This window comes from Microcebus murinus, chromosome 7, assembly GCF_040939455.1.
Source record: "Microcebus murinus isolate Inina chromosome 7, M.murinus_Inina_mat1.0, whole genome shotgun sequence".
Taxonomy (NCBI): Eukaryota; Metazoa; Chordata; class Mammalia; order Primates; family Cheirogaleidae; genus Microcebus; species Microcebus murinus.
The window spans coordinates 30,265,696-30,289,711 of NC_134110.1; the positions used below are offsets into that span (position 1 = coordinate 30,265,696).

General features: G+C 49.0%; 1 protein-coding gene across 1 annotated transcript in view; it reads left to right on the forward strand.

Moving 5' to 3' along the window:
* The window catches only part of COL22A1 (collagen type XXII alpha 1 chain), a 274,147-nt gene extending 252,204 nt beyond the window's left edge, over positions 1-21,943 (forward strand). Inside the window, exons 54-64 of the mRNA XM_012735953.2 lie at positions 47-100; positions 868-921; positions 4,802-4,855; positions 6,483-6,554; positions 8,111-8,146; positions 10,805-10,849; positions 13,372-13,551; positions 15,092-15,158; positions 17,519-17,701; positions 19,524-19,601; positions 20,792-21,943. Coding sequence (XP_012591407.2) covers positions 47-100; positions 868-921; positions 4,802-4,855; positions 6,483-6,554; positions 8,111-8,146; positions 10,805-10,849; positions 13,372-13,551; positions 15,092-15,158; positions 17,519-17,701; positions 19,524-19,601; positions 20,792-20,979 — 1,011 coding nt within the window. The 3' untranslated portion in view covers positions 20,980-21,943. The remainder of the gene's footprint in view (positions 1-46; positions 101-867; positions 922-4,801; positions 4,856-6,482; positions 6,555-8,110; positions 8,147-10,804; positions 10,850-13,371; positions 13,552-15,091; positions 15,159-17,518; positions 17,702-19,523; positions 19,602-20,791) is intronic.
* The last annotated feature ends 2,073 nt before the right edge of the window (positions 21,944-24,016 follow it).

Consider the following 24,016-nt stretch of genomic DNA (forward strand, 5'->3'; position numbering starts at 1 on the left):
TAGCCAGAGCCTGTCATTCCCTAACATCAAACCTTTTTGTTCCTAGGGAGAGCCTGGTGCCATGGGGCCCCCTGGCCGGGAAGGGTCACCAGGAAAAGATGTAAGTGGGGGTCCTATGGGGCCTGGCTGGGCCCAAGGGGGGGAGGTATCGGGGAAGTGATACCCAGAAACTGTACCACAGTGGTTAGTGGCAGCCCTACCAAGAAGCACACACATACCACAGAGTCAGCTGGTGTGCAGGACACTGTGGCTTCCAGCCTAGCAGGTTGGCAATTGATGCTTTCCTGGATCAATCAGGATTGATTTGCCTGCTGGTACCAATGACAGGCCTGTTATTTCTGACCTTAAGTGGGCTGGAGAGGCATTTCAGAGTTTCTCCTGGGTCACTTCTCTTTCCCTATGAACTCCTTAGTACTCAGAGCAACCGTGTGTCTACTTTACTTTTATGTGGTCTTGAGATCTGCAAAGGACAAGGACAATTTCCATCCCTGTTTACAAATGAAAAATCTGAGCTCCAGAGAGGTTAAGGGACTTCCTGGAAGCTGCACAGAGAGTCAGAGGCAGGCAGAGCCAGCCTGGAGTCCTGCATTTGCCAGCTCCAAATTCCCTCGGGGGATCTTATAAAACGGGGACCAGGTGGAGTATGTTGAAGCAAGTAAATAAATAAATGAATGCACGGATGAGGATTTCATGCCTTTATACTCATCCACAAGAAGTGAGTTTGTCCATATTTGGGGTAATTGATTATCAATGATGACACATTTTGGACACAGGTTGTTGGTTCTCTTAGATAACTTGGTGAACTTTGGCCCATATTTCCTCATGTAGCAATTCTGTGATAACACGGCCTCTCTCTGCTTATTCCAGGGTGATACTGGACCCATAGGGCCTCAGGGTCCCCAAGGACTGAGGGGCCCACCGGTGAGTTTTGGTTTGAGACTAAGGGGCACCATGTTTTCACAGGGCCTGCTACTGCAGTGATATTTGGTTGGTTCACTCTGGTGCAGCCATACGTGTTGTTAAAATAATGGAAATGTCTTAGCAATTGGTATGTAGCCACTACCCTAAGTCCCTTCCGCCACACACCCCAGGTTCTTTTCTGGGACCACCCACTCACAATACAAAAACTAAAAAGATACCGTCTGCCATGGCAGGGCCCCTATAGAGGACCTTACCTTGGCACCCGGATCTTGGTTTGGGGCCATCCTCAGGGTTGATGCTTGCTCCATGTATTAGTTTCACAGGTGGCTGTAACAAAGTACCACAAATAGGATGACTTAAACAATAGAAATGTGTTGTCTCATGGTTCTGGAGGCCAGAAGATCAAGGTGAGATCAGTGTCAGCAGAGCTGCTTCCTTCTGAGGCTGTGACAGAGAACATGCTCCATGCCACTCCCCGACTCCAGGGGGTTGCTGGCAAGACTTGTATTCCTTGGCTTGCGGAAGCATCATCCAATCTTGGCCTTCATCTTCACATGTAATTATCCCTGCCTGCATCTCTGTCTCCAGAGTTCCCCATTTTATAAGGACACCAGTCCTCACTGGATGAGGGGTCCACTTCATTCCAGTACGACCCCACTTTAACTAATCGCACTTGCAATGACCTGATCTCCAAGTAAGGTCACATTCAGAAGTACTGGGTTTTAGGACTTCAGCAGACAAACTTCGGGGCTGCACAATTCAACCCATAGTACTCCATAGGTGGAGTGTGTGGCAGGTGCTGTGCATTTGGGTGTCACAGCTTCTCCAAACTCATCAGGTGGAGCTGTGTTCTCCCCTGATGGGGCCACAGTGACTCAAATGTCCCTGGAATATGGATTTTCCATGGGATGATGTCATCCCCACAGGGCAAATACTGGTACGTGGGGTGTCAAAAGCTTTTATTCTTTATGTACCAAACACAGGTATGTATACAGTACATAAACAGATGCATAGCTTAGCTGTGGTATTAACATTTCATATGGAGAGATTAGGGGAAAAAGGTCTAAAAAGACAAATGGGAAGGGAGTGACAATGACAAAGAAGTCAGGGCATCTTCCTGCTCCAGAGCCTTTTGCCTGGGGTCCCTCCTGCTGTCTCGCTGGGCTTCTGCATCCTGCTCTGCAGAGAAGACATCTGGCCTTGATATCTGTCTGTCCCTTGTTCACCATGTGGACGAGGTTTGTTTCACTCCTGCTCCTGGGGCTCAGTTTTCTCATCCATCAAGTGGAGGCAGGGAGCAGTAAGAATGCAGCAAGTTAATCCACCTAAGGGACAGTGCCTTCTCCTGGAATGTGTCCCATGCCACCTCTGTCCCTGGAGAAAGTAGGGGACCATATCTCTGCCTCTCTCTAAGGGCCTCTGGGCACAGAGCACAGCTCACATCCTCCAGGAGTGCAAGCACACTCAAAGGCAGAAGAGGGAAAGGGAAATGGCATGTGGGGAACACTATGTGACGTGAGGTTGTGCAGCTGGCCCGGGTGAGCCGTGAAGGGCTTCACTTGCCAGGTGGAGGGAGGGCTGAAGTTCTGAGGTCCCCAAAGGCAGCCTTGTGGCTCTATTTTACATCCATCATTGCTGAGGTGCATTGTAAGAAATTTGTCACCAACAATAAGCTGTTAAAGTTTTCCAAATATTGTTGTAACACATCAGAGCAATTTCTAGTTATTTCTCTGACAGCCTCACTGTCAGCTGGAACTTATGTGCTTTCCTGAGTGAGGAGAAGGTTCCTAGGCAGCCCAGCGAGTTCACACAACCTTGAACTGGACGCTGAATATTTACGGGGTGCCTCCATTCATCGCTGCCGTGACTGTGAACGAGTGAATGGTCTGAAATCTTTCGTTCTGCTTTCCTTAAAATGTGCAGTCACACGGGGGTAAGAATAGCCCATGGGGTGACCACCCCACAGCCACCAGCCTCCAACAAACCTTGGCAGAGGTCATTGCTGGGGACTTAATGGAGTATTGGCATGACTCATTCATTGAGTTCTCCCCAAACCCTATGAGGCAGGTGCTACCACTCTCCCCATTTACAGATGAAAATGGAGGCACAGAGAAGTCTAGTAACTTGCCCAAGGTCCCACAGCAGTTAAGTGGCAGACCCAGGATTGGGACTCCAGTAGTCTCCCTGCCTGTGCTAGTGCCCTGGGCCTCCGTGCCTTGGCCCTTACCTTCCTACGAAGGGAGGGCTAGAGGAAGAAAGAAGAGATATATTATTTCCATGGGGATGAGCCAAAGCACATATTTTTAGAGGGACCCAGATGGGTTGGTGGGCGAAGGAAGATGCAGGGAGGAGCGTCTTGCAGCCTCGAGGAAGGGCTGGGCGGGGTAAGCAGTCCACAAACACAGGCCCGCTGCTCCCATCTCAGCCCTTACCAGCCCAGCGACCCCAGGCAGGTCCCACACTTTCTCTGTGCCTTGGTTTCCTCATCTGGGATGCAGGGATAAAGACATCTACATTGTATGATTTCCAGGAGGATCTGGTGCGACAAGGCCTGTGAATTGCCCATGATCACTTGTGCACTGTTTAGGCACAAGGCAGAAGCCGTAGTACGATCACACAGGTGTGTCCTTGAGGAGGGGCAGAGCGGGGTGGGATGGGGGCCGTGCTGCCCAAGTTCAGACCTCAGCTCCCTTCACTTCCCTTTCAGGGGGGTTGCTTAGCAGTTCAGTGCCTCAGTTTCTCCATCTGTAAAATGGTGACAATATTTGTATCTGATGTGAGCAGTGAGTTAATGCATGTAAAGCCTTTAGAAGAGCATCTGGTACGTAAGAAGCAAACAGTCAGTGGCCTTTTCATTGGAACATGTTTCTGTGGAGCCAACGCATTTGTGAATATGTGATATATGCTTCACAGATTATAAGGCATTGGCACCTTTTGATTGAAGAATCAGTGGAGCGTGGTTCTCTGTGATGTTCTTAGTGCATTATTTATAATAGCAAAAAGCCTCCCATGTCTCTGGAGCTGGTCTAGATGCTGGGGTAGAAAGAGCAGCAAGGCACAGACTCTGCCTTTGGGTAACTCACAGCAGAGTGGGGAGCCAGGTAAAGACACGGCATCCAGCAGGAATGTGCCTGGGCGGGGACACCTGGTGGGCAGAGGAAGTAGCCTGTTCAGCCTGGGGAAGTTAGACTGTGACTTTTAGGCTCCGTAGGAGTTTGTCTGATAATGGAAGGGGTAGCTAGGAGCATCTTGAGCTTTCTAATATCAGTTTCACTCTACTGTGATCTTATTGGTTAAATGTATTTGCTAAAACAAGGAATGTGCACAAAATATCCATCAAGTTAGAGAATGTTGGAATTGCGAGAGTCAGTCCTAGAATCAGGGGTGAGTGGACCTTTCTCACTGTGCCTCAGTATCCACATCTCATAAATGGGACATAATGATGTCCCAGTCGGGGAGTAAATGCTGTGAGCGCCTGGGCATGGTTCCTAAGCTGAGACCCGTACTGTGGCCATGTGGGCTGGTATTCGTAAGCCGGGTTGTGGTAGATGTCTTCTCTGTTTGTAACACAGCACCCGGGTTGAAGGATGAATGGGTGAGTGGATGAATGTGTCATGATTATTTACTGTGCCCAAGCTATGGGCACCAATCGTGCCAAGTGACTCATTTAATTCCATGACAATATTCTGAATTAAATATCATGAGCTCCTTTTACAAGCTGCAACACACCCTGAGGAGTGTACTGAGTGTACTGAGAGCCACCCTGGCTGGAGTAACGGTGCTGTGTGAAATCTAGACCTCCACATCCATCAGTCTCTCTGCCCCACTGTCTTGCTCTGTCACAGCCTGGCAGAATGTTGATTCCTGTTTTTTCCACTAGGGTAAGAACGGATCGCCAGGATCTGCAGGAGACCCTGGCCCCCCAGGGAACCCCGTGAGTACCTTCCAGCTACTGTGCGAGGCATCGGGGCAGGCTCTGCAGGAGCATGTGCCTCACATCACACATTGTCTAGTCTCTATCTGGGAAGCACTGGTGGGGGATATGGGTTTGAATGGTAGAAATGGGCTGAAGGCAAGAAGATTGGAAGGAAACCTCTTTCAAAGTTTAAAATACATGTGATCATGCACTTGGCTTTCTTTGACTACAACCATAGACATCCAAAACTATTAAACACTAAAAACAAACTGTGTAAAACGTCACAGGGAGATGTTTGGTGTTTCTGGAGGATGAGAGGGCAGGGTCAGGCTAAGCAATGCTCAGCATCTCAGATGACAGGGTGAGTGTGCACCGTGGGGTGCACAGGCTGCAGGGAGAGCAAGAAGGGTCAGCGGGAGGTAATGGAGACAAGGCCTATGGTGAACCCACAGGGTCCTGGTCACGAAATAGCACATGCAGGATTTGGGGTTCAGGCCTAGCAAATGGGGAGACATGCTGGGGAGGATGGTGCTTTGCTGGGTCCTAGGGTGGAATAAGATAAAGCCTGGACACAAATCTCCTCTCCGCACAGCCTTCTTATATTTTTATTTGCTAAAACTGGCAACTCTACAATGCCACCTGCAAGATGTGGTGAGTCAAGCCATAGTTTCACTGCGCAGAGAGCTGACCAGTCCTGGTCAGCTGTTTCCTGGCACCGTGGGGACCAGTGTGACCAGCCTATCCAGGTTTTCCGGGAGCCTTCCCAGGTGGAAAACCCTGCATCTCAGGAGCCCTCCAGGCCCAGGAACACTGGGCATTTGGTCACCCTCGTGGAGACCATCCTCCTATTGAACCAAGGATAGCTGTGCAGAAGGAACCTCTCGAGGAAAACTAATGACCTCCTTTGGGGATGAGCTTGTCACTGCTGGTGGACAGAGCAGATGGGGTGGGACTGGGTCATGAGGTGTCTCCCCACCCCTGTCCCAGTGCAGAACTGGCCCCAGAAGAGCTGACTCACATGTGGAGGCTTCTCAGAAATCCTGAAGCTGAACGTGTCCTAAAGGCCTTCCCCAAGGAGTGATTCTACCAAATCAGGAGCTGTGGCAGCCTCGTGGAAAGAAGTTTTCCATCTTACTAGAGGACTCCTTTGAGGGGCCATGCATGCACATGGATTTTTTTGTTAAATATCTGTCCCATTTTGATTTTGTTGCTTTGAATGGCAAGACCATTGGCTATTTTTTTATTTCAGCATCTTATGGGGGTACAAATGGGGGGGCATGAGTAATATATGAGCAATAGACCATTGACTATTTACAGGAATACTTCTCATCTTCCTCTGCTGCCCTGCGACAACCCTATCAGGAGTTACAGGACCCCACCTGTCTTCCTAATACATTCCCTCCATTGCAGGAAAGAATTATTTTCTTCTCCTCCTCCCCTCCTTCAGAAAGGGGTATGGCTGTGGTGCTCATGCTGGTCTCAAACTCCTGGTCCCAAGTGATCCTTCTGCCTCAGACTCCCACCTTTCTTCTTCTATCTCGCAGATGTCTCAGGCCTTCAGGGTACAGAGTGGTCACAAGGCTTCTGAATCTGCCTGAGCTGACACATGACCTGAAAGAATTAATTCCCTCCTTTCCCTCTGCAGGGCCAGAAAGGAAGCAAAGGAGAAAATGGCAGCCCAGGACTTCCTGGTTTCCTGGGTCCTCGTGGGCCTCCGGTAAGCAGAGAACCCCGATGGGGACCAAGACACCTGCCTCTGGGTGTGATGTTCACATCCAGTACCTCCCCTGCCACCTCCTGTGTCCGCAGGTGCATTTGCTCGGGCTGTGATGACCTGGTGTGGGGTCAGAATTGCACCATGATTTAGGAGACAGTGCAGTGCTCAGAGGTCACACCCGAGAGGGACTCTCAGCCCATCGCCCCCCAGTTGTGAGCTCGTAGGAGAGTCTCCTAACCTCTGTGTGCCGCAGCTGCCTCCTTATTCAAATGGGGATAACAGCATCTGCTTCTGAGGATTAAACGAGATAATCCCTATAAAGGGGTTAACAATGGTTCCCAGCCTGCTGAAGATGCTCAATAAATACAAACAATTGCAGTGGTGTCTGCATTGGGATAGTTGGTGGTGATCGTGATCCTAGAACTTAGACACCATTTTAAAGATGAGCAAGTTTGGGCTGTAGTGTCAGGACACGTAAGTGGTTTATTCAAGGGCAGATGGTCAGTTTGTGCTTCACTGGCCCCAGTGTGTTTCCTGACTTGGCGGCTTGATGCAGAGAGTTGCTGTAAAGTGTAAGGTGATCTCTGCTGGGTTTATGGGCGAGAGTTGAGGAAGGACTCAAACATTTCAAACTGGGCCCCAGGTACAGTCTGTTTGCTCCAGCCCGCACCATAGACTGCTGACTGATGAACAAGGGCTGTTGCGTGTCACATGCAGGAGGAGAGAGCTTACTCGTCTTCCTGTCCAACCCCCAGCTGAATTCTCACCCTTCTGGGTGTCCAAGTCCCTTTATGACTCTTTCCTATCACACAGCCCAGCCTTAGCCCTAGTGGTTCTGTCAGCTGGTCTTCACTCGGGCCTATTCACTCAGCGGCTCCACTGATAAAGGCCAAAGCCTCCTTCTCCACCCCCTTGTTAGATATTTGCTGCCACTGAGCACTCGGTACCCACCCCTCTGGACACCGTGCAACACTTACTCCTTAGCCACGGTGAGAGTGGGTCATTTGTCCGGCCTTACTTGTGTCTGCCATGCCTCTGAGTAAGTCACAAGTGCTAACACATGTACACCTCATGGTGACCCTCTGGGACAGGTACAGGTACTATTCTCCTTTTACACAGGAAAGATCTGAGACACAGAGAGCTTAAGGAAGTTGTACAGAGGTTGCCCAAGGTCTCAGAGCCCATGAGTGGAGGAGCCCAGTGTCTCACTGGTGTCTCGTTTCACACACTCTGAGCCTGCTTCTCAGAGAAGCCTGCTGACCACGACTGGACATTTGGAGAGTCAGCATTCCAGAGGCTGCCTGGTGCACTCACACCCACCCCATGGACAGACAGCCCAGGTCCAGGGGCTCCCTTCCCACCCTGGGACAGTTTTCTGTGTCCCCTACACAGGCTGCCCAGAGGACCTTGTCTGGGATGTCCTTGGTCAGGTGGACCATTGATTGCTGTCTTTGCTGGGACATGACTTGAGTGAAAATGTCTGTTTTGAAGACAGTAGTGTCACTTGCATCGGGCTGATGCTGCAGGGACAACTGACACTCTGTTCTGTTTCCCAGGGAGAACCAGGAGAGAAGGGCATCCCCGGAAAGGAGGCAAGTACCACACCCTGTTCTCCCCTTGGTGACCCTGTCCCACAGGCAGGTGGCCTGTGCAGTCTCTGGCCCTGAGCTCAGAGGGCCCTACCTATGCTTCAGTGCTCTGCTCTCACTTTTCTGAAACCCTTCATGCTTTGTGAACAAGTGGTCCATGTTTGAATTTTGCACAGAGCCCCACAGATTATGTAGCCAGCCTTGATATGTCTGTTTCATGTTAGCCCTCAGCGTCCAAGCCATCATCAAGTCCTGTTGGTTCTGACTTTGGAATACCTATCAGTTCTGCCAAGTTCTCTCTAGCTCTACCCCTGGAACCCTAATCCAACTGTCATCCCCTTCCACGGGACCATGGCAGTGACCTCCTAACAGGTCCCCTCTGTCCAGCCTCACCCCTCCACAGTCCTCTCCCAGCAGCCAGGGGCTGCGGGACATAAGCGGGCTATGACCCTCTGTGTGCAGACAGCAGCTCTGCCCTCCCCTGGAAGGATTGGGCTGCTCTGGCCACACACCCACTGCCCTCTTTTCTGAACACCCATGCCACCCTCCCCTCCACCTTCCCATGCCTATTGCTACTCATCTTGAGGTCTCTGCTGCAATATTGCCTTTGGCAACTTTCCTTGACCACCAAAACAAAGCAGATTCCCTGCTATGCTCTGTCTTAGCACCTGTCTGTTCTGCCATAGCCCAGGAGACCAGCATAGAATAGGTACCAAAATATTTGATGAGAGATGAAGACAAGGATGGTTGGGTGCAGAGAAAACAGTCCTATGGAGATAAGTGTATCCTTTTCACAGCTGAGCTATCCATCTTGAATAAGGAAGACCCAATTTTACTCTGTGCCTTTGGGTCACTTTCTTAACTGAGGGGAGGGGAGGGACCTCCTCGAAGCTGGGTCCAATGGCTCTATAGCTGGGGAGTGATTGCTCCTCTGCCACACACTAGGCATGCCACTCGCTGTGGACCAGTCACTGCTTCCTTTGCTTCCTGGATGGGGGAGGGGAAACACCTCCATCTCCCACCTCTGAGGGCTGCATCACCCCATGTGCTTATAGTTGGGCTTCTGTCTACCCTCGTTGTCTCTGCCCCCTCCCCACTTTCAGAATCAAGTCCAGGCTCAGTGGCCTCAGGGTCTCCTGATCTGAGCCTGCTCTGCCTTGGGATGGGAGCTCCTGCCTCCCAGGCACATGTGTCCCGACCATCCCCTCTCCCAGCTTGGTCTTCTCTATTCCACTCACCTGCAATGCCTTCCCCACCTCCTCTCCCTGTTGAATTGTATCCAACCTTCAAGGCTTTGTGCTTCCTGTCATGCAGAATCATGCTCTTTCTCCAGGCTACTGAGGCATCATTTGGTTCTTACATTATAAAAATCAATAGATCTGTCTTATGTTCGAATCCGTCATGCCCACATACACCTGTTAGCTAGGCCAGGAACTTCGTGTCTTGTCACTCCCTCTGCACAGGTTGCAGGGCTGGGCCTGGAGTCTGGATGAATTGGGGGCAGTGAAGGATTCTGGGGCTGAAGTGACAGATTTGAGCAGCCTCAGAGGAGCTCACGCATGCTCTCTTGATCAGCGTAAGCTCCATCAACCAGGAGATGGGACAAGAGCCACTGGGCTGCTCTGGCTCTCCCAACATCCAGCCATACAGTTCCTATTTTTTGCTTACCTACCAATGCAGGGCAGGGTTTAGGGTGCAAGCGCAGTGGGAAGAGGGAGGTCCACAGGTGGATGAACATTCTGCTTCTCAAATGCTTGTTGTCTACAGGGAAGGCAGGCACACCCTGGGCATCCTATCTGGAGAGACAAAGTTAGGGGTCACCTTGCAGGAAAGTACTGGTGTGTGAGGATGGACACTAGCCAGGGGGATCAGCCAGAGCTTTGCTGAGGAGGTGGCAGAGGGGCTGCAGGCAGAAAGGGAGGGAAGAGATATTCCAGGTGGAAAGAATGACAGAAGCTGGGGCTTGGAGAGGAAGGTCTCAGCAGTAGGGACTGTGGGGCTGTGTCCCTAGTTCCCTGATGTGACTACCCTCCAGGAGGCAGTGGAGGCTGTGGGAATACAGAAGAAAGATGCTCCTCTGAATGCTGGGTAGTCAGAGAGGGCTTCCTGGAGGGGACCCCTGAAGGCTGGGTAGGTATTAGTTCTCTAGACAGAGAAGAGGGGAGCTGGCTATAGGCACAAGGGTGGTGGCACAGTGGGAAGAGTGAAGTTCAAAGGTGGATGACACAGCAGAAATGATGGGATGGTGGAACTGTGCCTGCCTTGGGGGCCTTCAGTCACTTAGTTTTACTGGGTTAGAGCCAGCGGGGCAGCTGGTGATGAGAGATTATCACAGACACCAATTTGTGGGGGGTCTCCTGGGCACATTGGAGGGAGAGGGCATATGTTGAGGGGGCAGAGGAGGAAGCTGGAGGGGCCCAGCTATGGGCTGGTGTTGCAGGTCAAGGTGGGCAGTAGCTGGAGGAAAGGAGAGGAGAGGAAGCAGACCACCCCCAGCCCCCACGATGTCCAGACCAATCAGAAAAGAGCCCTCAGGGAGGCTTGTCTTTTGAGGGTCCCTTGTCCGGGGCACAAGGGGTTATGGAGTAGACTCAGAAGGGCAACGCTGCCAGTGCAGATGGCCCTGGGGCAATGACCACCTCCCTTTGGATCTCATTGCAGGGGGCCCCTGGAAAGCCCGGAGAGCCGGGATCCAAAGGAGAACGGGTAAGTTGGTTTGGGGTCATGGGCATCTCAAAGATGCCAGGTGGGACTTTTCCACAGGCCAGGGGCCTGCGAGGCTGGCAGTTTGTCCAGGGCAAGTCTGAGTGGCACGCCTGGAGCCCAGAGCACCGTCTCCTGTCTCCTGAGGGGGGCTGTCACTGCGCCCACCCCCACGGGAGCTTCTTTCCCCCCAACGCTGCTGGTAGTCTATGTTGTTATCTTTTTTCCTCTTTTCTCCTGGTTATTATTTTAAGGAGTAAAATCATCACAATCACAAATTCAAAGGCAAGCCTTGCACATGGCAGCTTCCCTTGTCCATGTGCGAACGCCCGCCGTGACGCGCTCGCTCCCAAAGTGCCAGTTTGCCAGGAGCCGGATTTGTCGCTGGGGGTGACAAGGGAACAGATTTTTCCATAATGAACCGCCTTGGCGCTACATGCAGAAAGCCTTTCTTTACATTTCATGTCTCCACAAAACAACAGGGAGAAAGTCTTTTTTTTTTTTTCTTTTTACCGTGAATGTCGGGGGAGCGTCCTCACGCTCGTGACTGCTACTCCCTTTAAACGTCGTGTTTGCCCACAACCTGCGTTTGGTCAGCTTCAGGCTGTCACACTGTTGCACAACACGGACGTCCCTGCAGCCCCCACCCCACCCCCGCTTGTTTTCTGTGGTCCTGCAAAGAATTTGTCTCGGCTTTCTTTGCAAGTTGGATGGGTGGGGAGCCGGCTGGCTTCTCCTGCAGCCAGAGAGAGAGAAAAGTGGGAGCAGAGTCTTTTGGGGGTTCTACCCCCTCTGGGTCCCTCTGCCTCTCCCCTTCCTGTGGCTTCCATTCTTCTGTCCTGTGGCTGTTGGTTCCTGGGTGATGGAGCTGGGGGTGTGGCCGTGGCTGAGAAGGCATCGATGGTCCCCCGGAGTGTCAAGTGTCACGGAAACTGTTGCTGCAGGATGTGGGCTTGAGTTTTGGTTGAGAGCCAAGGAATTCAGACCACAAATAGGAATCTCATCTTTAATAGCTAATCAATAAGTGGAGAGCTTGCCTTCCCCTCTTAAGTGGCTTTGTGGCACATTGCCAGGGAGCCATTAGACTACCCTTTCCTTTGTACTCCTGGGAACATTTGAAATATGGGACAAGTCCTCTCACCACAAAGTGATTGCGAGACTTTTAATGAATAGAAAATTCTGTGCCATGTGTGATGGGGCGTTGGCATCCAGCCCTATGAGGAACCAGGACTTTTATAGATGCCTGACCGAGATTACAATGCCCTGTGAAATGAATCACACTGGAAAATTGAAGTGACTCCCTTGGATCCGGCTAAATTATTTTTTTTAAGTCACTGCTTTTTTGGTTATTGCTGAAATGTCAAAAGTAATACAGGCACATAGTTGAATAATGAAAATTGCAAAAAAAAAAAAAAAAAAAGGAGAAAGAAAGAAAAGAAAAGAAAAGAAAAATTCAAATGCAATGAAAATCACGAGCCCTTCCATCTCACCCCAGCCCAGCTCTTGCCTAGGTCCATCACTGTCCATTTGCTGTTTATCTTTCCATAGGAATCTGTGTTTGCAGAGCCATGTGGGGGGGTGCTATAAATGCACATATACCTTTTATTTAACCCTCTCCCCACCCTGAGCATTGCATACTTCATTCATTGTTTCACTCCTTGCATTTTTTGTTTAAGCATATACTGGGCTGTTGGACATGGCTTAATGACTGCACAGTCTTCCTTTTCTGCAGCTCTGGGTCATGCTCATGGCCATGCCACATTTACAGTTACCATCTTGAGTCTCCCTGTTTCTCCCTTTCTCTGCTACAACCCAGCAACAGAGTGGAGTCCCAGTACACTTTGAAGCCATTAATGTGGCCACCATACTTTCAGACTCACCAACAACTGGGACTTGTTGGTCAAATACACAGTAGCACAGAAGGGCAGAGGACTAGACTGCCCTGAGCTTGCATGGTACCCTAATCACTGGTCCAGCTCTTCAAACTGGGTGGGCTGTGGGGAGAAGAGGGCCCCAGGCAGTGTCTGAGGCCGTCGGATAATCCTCTGTGGACTCACTAGAGCTGAGAGAAGGGAGTGGGAGTTGATCTGCAAGTGAGCCCCCTTTGTTGACAGAATACCACTGTCCCTCCAGCTAACTGAGAGCAAAACTAGGCCAGGAAAGGGCCAGTGGCTTCACCATCACTCTCAGTGACCGGAGCCCGCCTTGCCCAGGCAGGCAGAGGAGATTCACTATTAGGGTGGAGCACTTTGGAAATCAAAGTTTTCATTCTGTTCTCTGTGACTCCCTGTGTGACCGTGGGGAGGTGGCTTTCTCATGTCCTCATCTGCACAATCAGGACAGTGGATGTGACAGATTCTGGGACCCTTCTTACCCAAAGGCATGCACGGGTCGGCCAGGACTGAGATCTCCCTTCCAGTGGCCCAGGAGGCAGAGTGGGGAGTCCCTCCTGAGGCTGCACTGGCCCTGTCTGCACGGGTACACCTTCAAGCCCTGAAATACACGATGATATGCTTCTTCCTTAGGGAGATCCTGGGATCAAAGGTGACAAAGGACCTCCAGGTGGGAAGGGCCAGCCAGGGGACCCTGGAATCCCAGGCCACAAAGGCCACACGGGCCTTATGGGCCCTCAAGGACCACCGGGGGAGAACGGACCAGCTGGACCCCCGGGGCCTCCGGGCCAGCCAGGATTTCCAGGACTGAGGGTAAGAGTGCTGACGTGGCTTTGGACTGGGGCCACTGTGGGCCTTTGAGAAAGCCCCAGAGGTATGCGGACTTCAGAGGGCCCAGGTCACAGATTGCAGTCTTCCAGTGCCTGGCTCTGTGACCCGGGCAGGCTACTTTTCCTCTAGGAGCCACCCTTCCTCATCTGCAAAGATGGCTAAGAAAGTTGTTTGGTTTGTTATGACGATGAAGGGAAACCATGTGCATTGCTTAAGAAATGCTGACAGTCCCCCTTCTGTTCACCCTTTGCCTAGGAGGTGAAGAATCCCCAAGACTTCTTTCCTTGGGCTGCGAAACCCCCTGCCCCAGGACCCTTGCGATGACACCCAGCTCTCAGTGTCCTGGGCTTTGCCATGGAATAGTTTATCATCCATTTAGTGCCTGGCTTTGTTACTCTTCTCCCTGCCTACCTGGAATATTCGTTTTTCTCTCTGCACCTCACTTTTCCCAAATGTAAAAAGACAGACTTGTTTAGAGTAGTGATTTATTCTTTCTTGTAACATTTCATTCTAGTGTCAGGACTCATCTTTCACAGCCTGTGGCATAGGCACACACCGGCTATACCAGCATAAAAGCAGCGCTACAAGGGGCTGCCTTTCCCTATGCCATCCCCTCTCCCTAGCAGCACACATGGTCCTCTGGGGACCTTCCTATTCCTCAGAGCACAGGTTTGGGTGACCTGCGTGTCCCTGCCAGCTCTGATGCTCTGCAGTCGGTCACTCTGTGGTGGCTGTGGTCAGCTGAGTTTCAGCCCCCCTGAGAGAGGCTGAGCCACCAGAGCCAATTTCTTGGCCAAGTCTGGGGCAGGGGTGGTGCTGGAGGACTCAGTGGATGCCTAAAGCCCCCCTGGAACCTTGCCAAGTTCTGCTAGTTCTACTGCAGGTAGCAATAGAATCCCGGGATTGTCATAAAACTTTCTGAGTCAGAAAAGAAAAAGCAAAGAAAAAGCAAAGTGCAACTCATCTCATGCCATGCCTGTGTTGGCTTCTGTGTACTGAGCACCTGGACTTGGTCAGACACTTGTGGACCCACAGTGGATCTGAGCAGGGAAAACCAGCCCCTGGGAAACTGAGTGGCCAGCTATCCAGGTGGGGGAGAGCAAACGTGATGTCATGCAGGAGGCATCCTGTAAGCTGCATCCGGAAGGTGGACCGGACTTTGGCAGAGAAAGATCAGGCGCTAGCCCTCCCAGGTCCAGTGCTGGGAAGAGTATGTGGGTAAAGTTCATAGGCACAGTGGTGTGTGCAGGAGGGGAATCAGTGGAGGAGCTGGAAGGGTGTGAGTGGAAGGGCAGCAGTGACTCAGAGAACCCAGAGTCCAGGTTGCTGCATAAAAATAGGATGGTGCTGCCAGCATCAGAGAGAGGGGTAAGGCATTAGAGAGGTGGAAAAGACTGGGCTAGGAAGGTGTGCTTCCCTGTGTATATATTGCCCACGGACTCCTGGCTTCCTGAGGCATCAGGGGTCTTTGGTGGCAGGAGTTACTGGGAAGATAGGTAACTCCAATTTCCCTCCCACCCAGGGTGAATCTCCATCCGTGGAAACCCTGCGACGGCTTATTCAAGAAGAGCTCGGGAAGCAGCTGGAAAGTGAGTAGCTGGACTTTGTTACAGGCTTGCAGAGCAGAGCCGCAGGGAGCAGCCAGCTTTCCCATGCAAGCTGGCATGAGAAAAGCATCCTACTGGCTGCTCAAATGTGGAATAGCAGGGTTGAGGAGTACCTGGAAGGCTCTGGTGCAGCCCTTATTTGACACATGAATTCCCTCTACAGATGGTCTTTCAGCTTCCACTTGATTACCTCTAAAGAGGAGGGCTCATTACCTACAAAATCAGCTCTGCTATGACCATTCATGTATTCTGTGACTTCAGTCATTTATCTAAATAATAAATAATTTAGGGAGTCTTGCTGTGGACCTCATAGAGCTCAAGTTCCAGGGGAGGGGATAGACAAGTTCACAGACAAGATGATTTCGGTGAAGTAAGCAAAGTTCTGTGATTTCATTTGCCCCAGAGGGCATTGAAAGAGGACAGATAAACATACCTCAGGCAGCTCAGAGGGAGGGAATGGATGACGGAAGTCTTCCTGAAGAAGGGGTCCCATAAGCTGTGAGTTGAAAGACAGAGCAAGTCCCCAGACCTGTGGAACAAATGTGCCAAGGCCCTGGCAGGAGCAGGCACATGTAGTGCTGTCAAGGAACTAAAACCTTTTAGTCCTGTTGCATTGATTTACTGTTAGATCCCCTAGTCTAGCAGGTGCCCACTGCATGGCAGGTGCTCAGGGAGGGAGAAGTGCGGGAGGGAAGTAGCAATAACACCAGCATGTCAGGCTTTGCAAAGTCAGGTGGCATTCTTGGCACCTGCAGATGCTAACCCATGCATGCCCCCCAGTGATCTTATGAGGTGCATGTGACTTCTGGCAGACCTGCTAGGAGCAGAGATGCTACGTAACTTACCTGAGGCTGACAAGCTGGCACGTGTCTGGCAGAACATGCAGCTGATGGCCTGGTTGCAGGATCAATGCCCTTCACCATCACACTCTGTCACACAATTCTACAATGTCCCACTCGTTCTACAATGAGAAGTCAGGGGAGAAAATCCCAGATGATCCTGTTGCAAGGAAGAAGAGAAATCCATAACTGTGTTTCAGGCATGAAGGGACAGAGGGGAGGGCACATTTATTCACATGGTTGTGTCTCAGTTATTTTGCATCTCCCATGTCCCAGGTTCTGGGCTGGGTGCAAGGATACAGCTGTAAATAAGATGTCCCTGTCCTGTTGGTACGTCCAGGTGAACACAGTCCGTCTCCACACACAGGAGGACATAAGGCCATTCCCTAGAGCAGAAAGCAAGGAGGGGGTCCTGGGTGGGTGAAGGAGGTGAAGAAGGGGAGGAAGCAAGGCTGGGATGGGGGATCCTGCTCAGTGGGAGGTGTCCTGAGGTCTCCAGTGTGTAGATCTCTGAGCCCTGGCTTCTGGGTGTTATATTTATTGATGAGAGACATGGATGTTGCCCTTGGGGAGTTTCCAGCCCAAAATCAGAGACAAGACCTGTTTCAAAAGAGTTTGAATGATGCTTCTGCTGGGCTGAGTCCTCCTTTCCAAACAATGCATTGAGGAGGAAGTATTGACTGCACTTAAAAGATGAGAAAATCAGGGCTCACAGAAGTGGAGCCATTTGTCAAGGTCACAGAAATAGACCACAGGCTCCCTGCCACCTCGCAAGAGGAGTGGAGAAGCAGTGCTCAGGTGGGCAAATAGATATAAAAAAAAAGATGGGCCCGGCCAGCATTGCACCTCTGGGTTTTTAATCAGTTCTGTAATCTTAATGTTTTAGACCTGTAAGGATTCTTAGTGATCATCATGTTGAGCCCTTCAGTTTACAGATGAAGAGTTTGACATTCAGAGAAGAAAAATCACTAAATAGCCTTGTATAAGCCACGTATCTCCCCCCAGCCCTCACTTTCTCCAGGTGACAATGATAATATCTGCTACTATTGCCACCACTACTGTCCATACTATTGTGGCCTCAGTCAGTCCTGTCCCTCTGTAGCAGCCAGTGTCTACTGAGTACTTACCAAGTGCCAGGCACTGGTTCCCATGCATTGTCCCATGTACCCCATCCTCACACCAACCAGGCAAGGTACACATTGTTTCATGGCTTCCATTGTGCAGAAGGGGAAACCAGGGCTGGAAGAGGTCAAGTAGCTTACCCATAGCCACATGGCCAGCAGTGGCAGTGAGGCTCACCACTGATTGGATCACCCCTATGCCCGGTTCCAGCCAGAAGATGCACACGCAAGTGCAACAGCTCTGCTAGGTGGCACATCCTTGGTTTCGCTTTTGCAGTTGTTTTTGTCTCCTTGGTTATGAGCTTTGCAGTGAGTTGCCATCATGTCCTTTGTCTGCTATTCCTTCTTCATGAAATGCCTCTCTATTTTTCCCTCTCCATAGCCAAACTTGCATACCTCCTGGCCCAGATGCCCCCGGCACAAATGAAGTCATCTCAAGGCAGACCTGGGCCCCCAGGTCCCCCTGGAAAAGATGGACTTCCAGGGCGGGCAGGCCCCATGGGGGAGCCAGGCCGACCTGGGCAAGGGGGTCTGGAAGGACCCTCTGGACCTATAGGTCCCAAAGGTGAGTGAAGACCTGGAGGAGATTGTTTTGTAGACTACAGGAGGCTGAGAAGGACCCCGGATGTGAGGTGACACTCCAGCCAAGCATGCATTATTCATTCCATTCTCATTCCCTGTAGCTTGGTAACACCCTGAATTTTGGCATCATATAATTTTTTCATATGTATAAGAGGTTTTCATACTTGACATTTTTACAAAATTATGCTCTGCTGGGAAGATTGAATCCGTTCCCTCCTACTTTCTTGTTCTCTCTCCATCTCTGCTGCTCAAGTTTCAGTGGGGTAGACCACATGCCTCCTTCTTCTTCCCTTACCCAGTTTAGAACTAACTGACGAATAAGACATGTAATCTCCAGGCAAACAGAGATGAAATGCCAGCTTTAAAATTGGACCAAGTGGCTTTGAGCTGCAGCTAACAATGGTGGCTAACAGTCTGGCTTTTGGGTAGAGTGACTTATCTGGACATGGAGCTCTGGCCAACAGTTAACTCAGCACACAGTGGCAGGTCAGAAGGCCCGCTCTCCATAGGACAGAAAGGGAGGAGGACCCTGAGGTCAGACTCACCCACCACATGGTTCACTCCTTTCTGAGGAGGACAGCACAGGGTGGAGGAAGAAGCATGTGGCATAATTTTAGCCACCACTGAGGAAATTCAGGTTTAGGAAATGGATGCTCCCAACATCTTCCTCTTTTAATCTCCAATTTCCTTATTAATTCTTCATTTATTTATTCATTTTTGTAATGTTTCTCCTACTTGAAAGGCTTTTTGTTAAATATGTATATTCTAGTCCTACTCATATTAGTTCATAAAACAAACCACATGAAATAAATGCCAATACAAAAGCATACAGCATAGAGAGCATCAGAATAGACTATGGCAGGATGCTGACCAAGTGTAACCATTGCAACAGTAAGAACAAATAGTCTAAAGTCCCCATGAACTTGCAGAATTTCAGTTGGGATTACAAAAGAAAACATAATATGTCACATTCAGAAAATATTCTGGAAATAAAATAGCCAAAAAAGGAGATTGATTTAAAAAACAACTTGTAAGAGACAGTTTAATCAAATCAGTACAATCTTAACTCAAATATGAGCTCATATATCATCCCAGGGAGAATGGACCCCTTTCTCCTCTACACATCTGTAGTGCTTTTTAACTCCTGTGATGGTCATATCACATTCTGTCTCATGTTAGAATGTTCTTTGGGCCCTATTTCATCTATCTTCTTAAAAGTCAAGCGTTTTGAGGGTAGAGCTGTGTCTTATCACTGTATATGTCCTTATCTTCTAACATATTGACTTTGTTTATTTATTACCCAGTTGTTTCTCGATAAAGATTTAGACAAAATGCTTTGAGACCACAGGAAGTGTAGACATGTATGAGGGGATGTATGTGGACTTGTGTATATGCAGTATATAGGAGAGAGTGTGCAGGTATGTGCATTTGGTTGTCTGAGTGTGTATATGTATATGAGTGTATACATATATTTGTTAATATGTGTGTGAAGGTGTATATGTGTGTATGGAATTGGGTAGCTATGTGCTAGCCACTTGTTTATGCGCAAATACATGTATTTGAGCATGTGTTCAGGAGGGAGTGTCCATTTGTTCAGGTGATCACATGTGTATATTTCTGAATGTGTGTGCTTGAGTGTGTGTGAATGAGTGTGTGCATGGGAATTGGGGGCACAGTGTGAGTGAGTGTGGGTGAGCCAGGGTGGTTTTGAATGGAATGTGGCAGCAGCCCAGTGTTGCTGGGACTTCCTGTCTCTGCCCTTCTCATGGGTCTCCACCACAGAAGGTGCATGTTTTTCTCACCAGGTGAACGAGGAGTCAAAGGTGACCCAGGTGCACCTGGAGTTGGCCTTCGAGGCGAGATGGGACCCCCTGGAATCCCAGGTATGAATAGTGTCTGGAGTCCCAGGGTGATGGAAACAGTAGTACTCCTGCCCGTGGAACACAGAGTCAGGAATGGATGGGGAGGAGGGGTTCAGTTCAACTGACAAGGAGACAGAGCTCATTTCCTTGTTTTATTAAATATGTCTAAAATGCCAGCTTCTTGACTTACTAAGAAAACTATAGTGTATCCCATGAATTCTTGATGTGTATCCTGTGAATTAAAATCCTGCAAAACTCTCCTGGGTGGAAAAATCTGACTTGGGCAAAATAAGTCCAGGCAATGCTGGGGACCGTGTTGTGTCTCCCTTTGCTGGTCCCAAAATTTAATCTAGGTAGGACTACAGATTAAATAACTATTACCAAAGTATTAATAGAATTCAGGAAATGTCTAAAGATCCTTTCAAGGGAAAAGTCTACTTTTTGTTTATTTTATAGGCACCTTTCTAACAAAGTAATTACTAAAATTTAAGAAGAAATGTCACTACTAGGATTAATCACAGTACCTAACACTGACCTCCAAGTTGCCAAAGATAAAAAAGGAAATTGATTGATTAAATTTGATATTATGATGTGGTAAGTGGAGGCATAGAAGGTTATCTATAGGTAATATTTTCTGGATCTAGGCTTCAAGTTACATCCTGGATGTTATCTTCGGCTCTGAATTTACGGAATAGGTTAATATAATCCAAGTGTGTGGTTCAAATTTAACATGTAGATTAAGTTTAGAAAATATAGTCTATTTGGGACAAGTTGGATATTGGATAATGGAATGTCACCAGGTAGCTCTAAGGACATGTGAGTTGGGGCTGATGGTTAATGACCAGGACTGAGTGTACTACTCTCAATTTAGACACATTTCCCAGAAGAATCACACAAGAACATGGAAGGCCTGGTTTCTCATCCAGCTCTTAAGTGGAGAATACACCTGGTCTGGATTTATCATGTTTATGTCTCTCCAATGGTACCTGGATTACTGTCCCAGGCCATACAGTTAAGGCAACCCTTCTTTGAGTACCAAGGTGCCCCGTACCTGGTATTCCCATGCACCACCCTAATCAAACCATGGGGATGTTCTTTCCAGGCTGTTACAAGTCCTGGGTTCATATTGAATGAAAGCTGTAAGGGCGGGGCTCATTTGCTTCCAGAAAAAAACTTGAACCACCTTCTATTTCTTTTGTCCTTTGGACCAGGCCAACCTGGGCAACCTGGCTATGCTAAAGATGGACTGCCTGGGACCCCTGGCCCTCAAGGAGAGACAGGACCATCTGGACATCCTGGCCCCCCAGGCCCACCCGGCCCCCCTGGCCAATGCGACCCTTCCCAGTGTGCCTACTTTGCCAGCCTTGCTGCCCGGCCAGGCAATGTGAAGGGCCCCTAGAAGATTCCAGAAAGCCAGACTGCGGTGGATTGCTGAAACTTGAACTCAGAGCCCAATGGGAAGCCAGAGGTCTTGAAACTTTTCAGCCATGCGTCTCTTTTGTTTTCTTTCTTTATGTTTTTGTTTTATTTTCTCAAGAGACCTCAAAATTATTAAATCCAACAGATGCTGCCGGTCGGTCAGAATATTATTAATATTATTATCATTGTTAATTATTATTATTATTATTTCATATCCTGATGCTTTGTGCATTGTTTTCTGCTCCTCTAAAGTTGGGAAAACTTGACTTGTGGAGCAAGTGATTGTTTCTTCCTTTTTCTGTTAGCCCCCATCTGAAATGTAACTGCCCATTTTAAGGAAACTCTTGGTGCTACAAAACCCTGACCGGAAGCTTGACAAATTTACCTCTTTCCTCAAAAGAAAACTTTAGAAAAATGAGCCAGAGGACTTTGATTCTCAGCTGTGCCTAGAGATCACCCAGGGAGAAATAATCCCAAAATCACCACTTCCCAGGAGAGGGAAATGAAGCAGGAAGGGAAAGAATTTGCAGCCATGAGGAATGTTCTGGGCTCCTGATGGAAAGTGCACGCAGAGAACAGAGAATCGCCCCTAGGGAGATGCAGCCTCCTCAACATTTCAAGCTTGCAGAAGCAAAATAATAGCTTTGTGGGATCCAGTCTCTGGGCCAAAGATGGGGAAAACTATGTGGAAGAAGCAGACGGAGTGTTAATTTGGCTTCTAAACAGTGGGTAGGATTCCTTCATGCTCCTTTTGTTGGTTTCAATCATGTTAATTATAAAACAAAAGGATCTGGTGACAACTCACTGTGTTTCCCTAATGGTGAGCAGCTGGCCAGGAACTGACCAAAGGTGGGGGAATGTATGTCTCCAGGGCTCCGTCTCTGCAACAAATCCCATTGGTTGTATGTGTGTGACGTTCCCTGCTCGAGCAGGTGCTCAATAAATCCGAGTTTCCTCCTCCTGATGATTCGTTACTTATCTCCACATCCTCCACAGGGGTCCTCAAACTTTTTAAACAGGGGGCCAGTTCACCGTCCCTCAGACTGTTGGAGGGCCGTTGGAGAATGCGGCACACATTCCACACACGCGCACTCTTGGCCTGGGACAAGTCGCCTGCTAAGCGGGACGGGCAGTGGCGGCAAAAAACACCCCGCGGGCCAGATAAATGTCCTCGGCGGGCCGCATGCTCCAGAATATGAACTTCTCCAGCACTGCAGTGAATGAGTGTTTTCCTTCTGGGAACCCTAGTGCAGAGTCCACGTGTTCAGTCCACGTGCAGAATTAACGCGGGAGTGTATGCATGTGTGTGGCTGAGCTCGTCCAGGGTCATTCATTAGCACGCCCTTCATAGAAACAGCCCCGGATTTTACATCATAAAAGGAGCCGTTTAGGTGTGTGTGTGATCCTGCTTACATGGGATCATGGTTGGGAGGGGAGTCAAGCAAGTTAGAAAGTTGTTTTCAGTAGGACTCATCCCGCCAAACTGCATCTAGAGGCTGGCAATTCAGCAGTGGCCTAAAAGATGTGCTCTGTCTGCGTTTGTTCTTGACTGACTATCTGACTGACTGATTGATTCATTCATCCATTCACTTGCCCATTCACCCACACCGTCTGCCACTCAGACTAGCGCAGCATGTTCATTAAGCACCTCCTTTGTATCATCTGTACTTAATGCTTCTAATTGATTTAGAACCCGGAAGTATAAACATCCAAAGAAGTTTGAAGGGAATTTCTGTGGGTAGAGAAGTATTATTGCAATGATTTTTAAAATAAGACCTGACACCTGTTTCTCTTGTTCAGCTAGCTGATGCTGGCTCTGGGGGTGGGGTGGGGTCAGGGGTCCGAAGGAAGCAGAACCTGTCAGTGCAGAATGAGACAACCTCTTTCTCAGTGTCTTTCCCACTTGCCATCACAGTTGGTTCTCACAACCATTTAGGACATGGGTAGTGTTATTATACCATTTTTCATTTGAATAAACAATTTCAGGGACCTCAAGAATGCTCTCATCCAATGACTTTTAAACTCTTTGACCAGGATGCACAGCCAGAGGTACAGTTTCTTTGTGACTCAGCACGTGCAACCATATATATAAAGCAAGAGTTTTGTAATTAAATATTTGCCTGACCAGGCACAATGCCCTTAAACATTAACTCTTCTCTCTCATTTTGTGTGTGTGTGTGTGTGTGTTTTATAACTCTATGTTTCAATTTTTTTTATTTCAGCATATTATGGGGTACAAATGTTAAGGTTACGTATATTGCCCATGCCCCATCTCCCCCCTCGAGTCAGAGCTTCAAGCATGACCATCCCCCAAACGTTGCACATCTCACTCATTACGTTTGTATATACCCATCCCCTCCTCTCCCTTCCCACCCGCCTGACACCCGATAAATGTTATTCCTATATGTCCACTTAGGTGTTGATCAGCTAATACCAATTTGCTGGTGAGTACATGTGGTACTTGTTTTTCCATTCTTGAGATACTTCACTTAATGGAACGGGTTCCAGCTCTCTCCGGGAAAATACAAGAGGTGCTATATCATCATTGTTTCTTAAAGCTGAATAGTACTCCATGGTATACATATACCATATTTTATTAATCCACTCATGTATTGATAAGCACCTGACTTGTTTCCACAACTTTGCAATTGTGAATTGTGCTGCTATAAATGTTCCAGTGCAGGTGTCCCTTTAGTAGAGTTTCATTTGATTTTTTGGGTAGATGCCCAGTAGTGGAATTGCTGGATCAAATGGTAGATCTACTTGTATCACTTTAAGGTATCTCCATATTGCTTTCCACAGAGGTTGAACTAGTTTGCAGTCCCACCAGTAGTGTAGGAGTGTTCCTATCTCTCCGCATCCACGCCAGCATTTATTGTTTGGGGACTTTTTGATAAAGGCCATTCTTACTGGAGATAAGTGATATCTCATTGTAGTTTTGAGTTGCATTTCCCTGATGATTAGAGATGTTGAGCATTTTTTCATATGTTTGTTGGCCATTATTCTGTCTTCTTTTG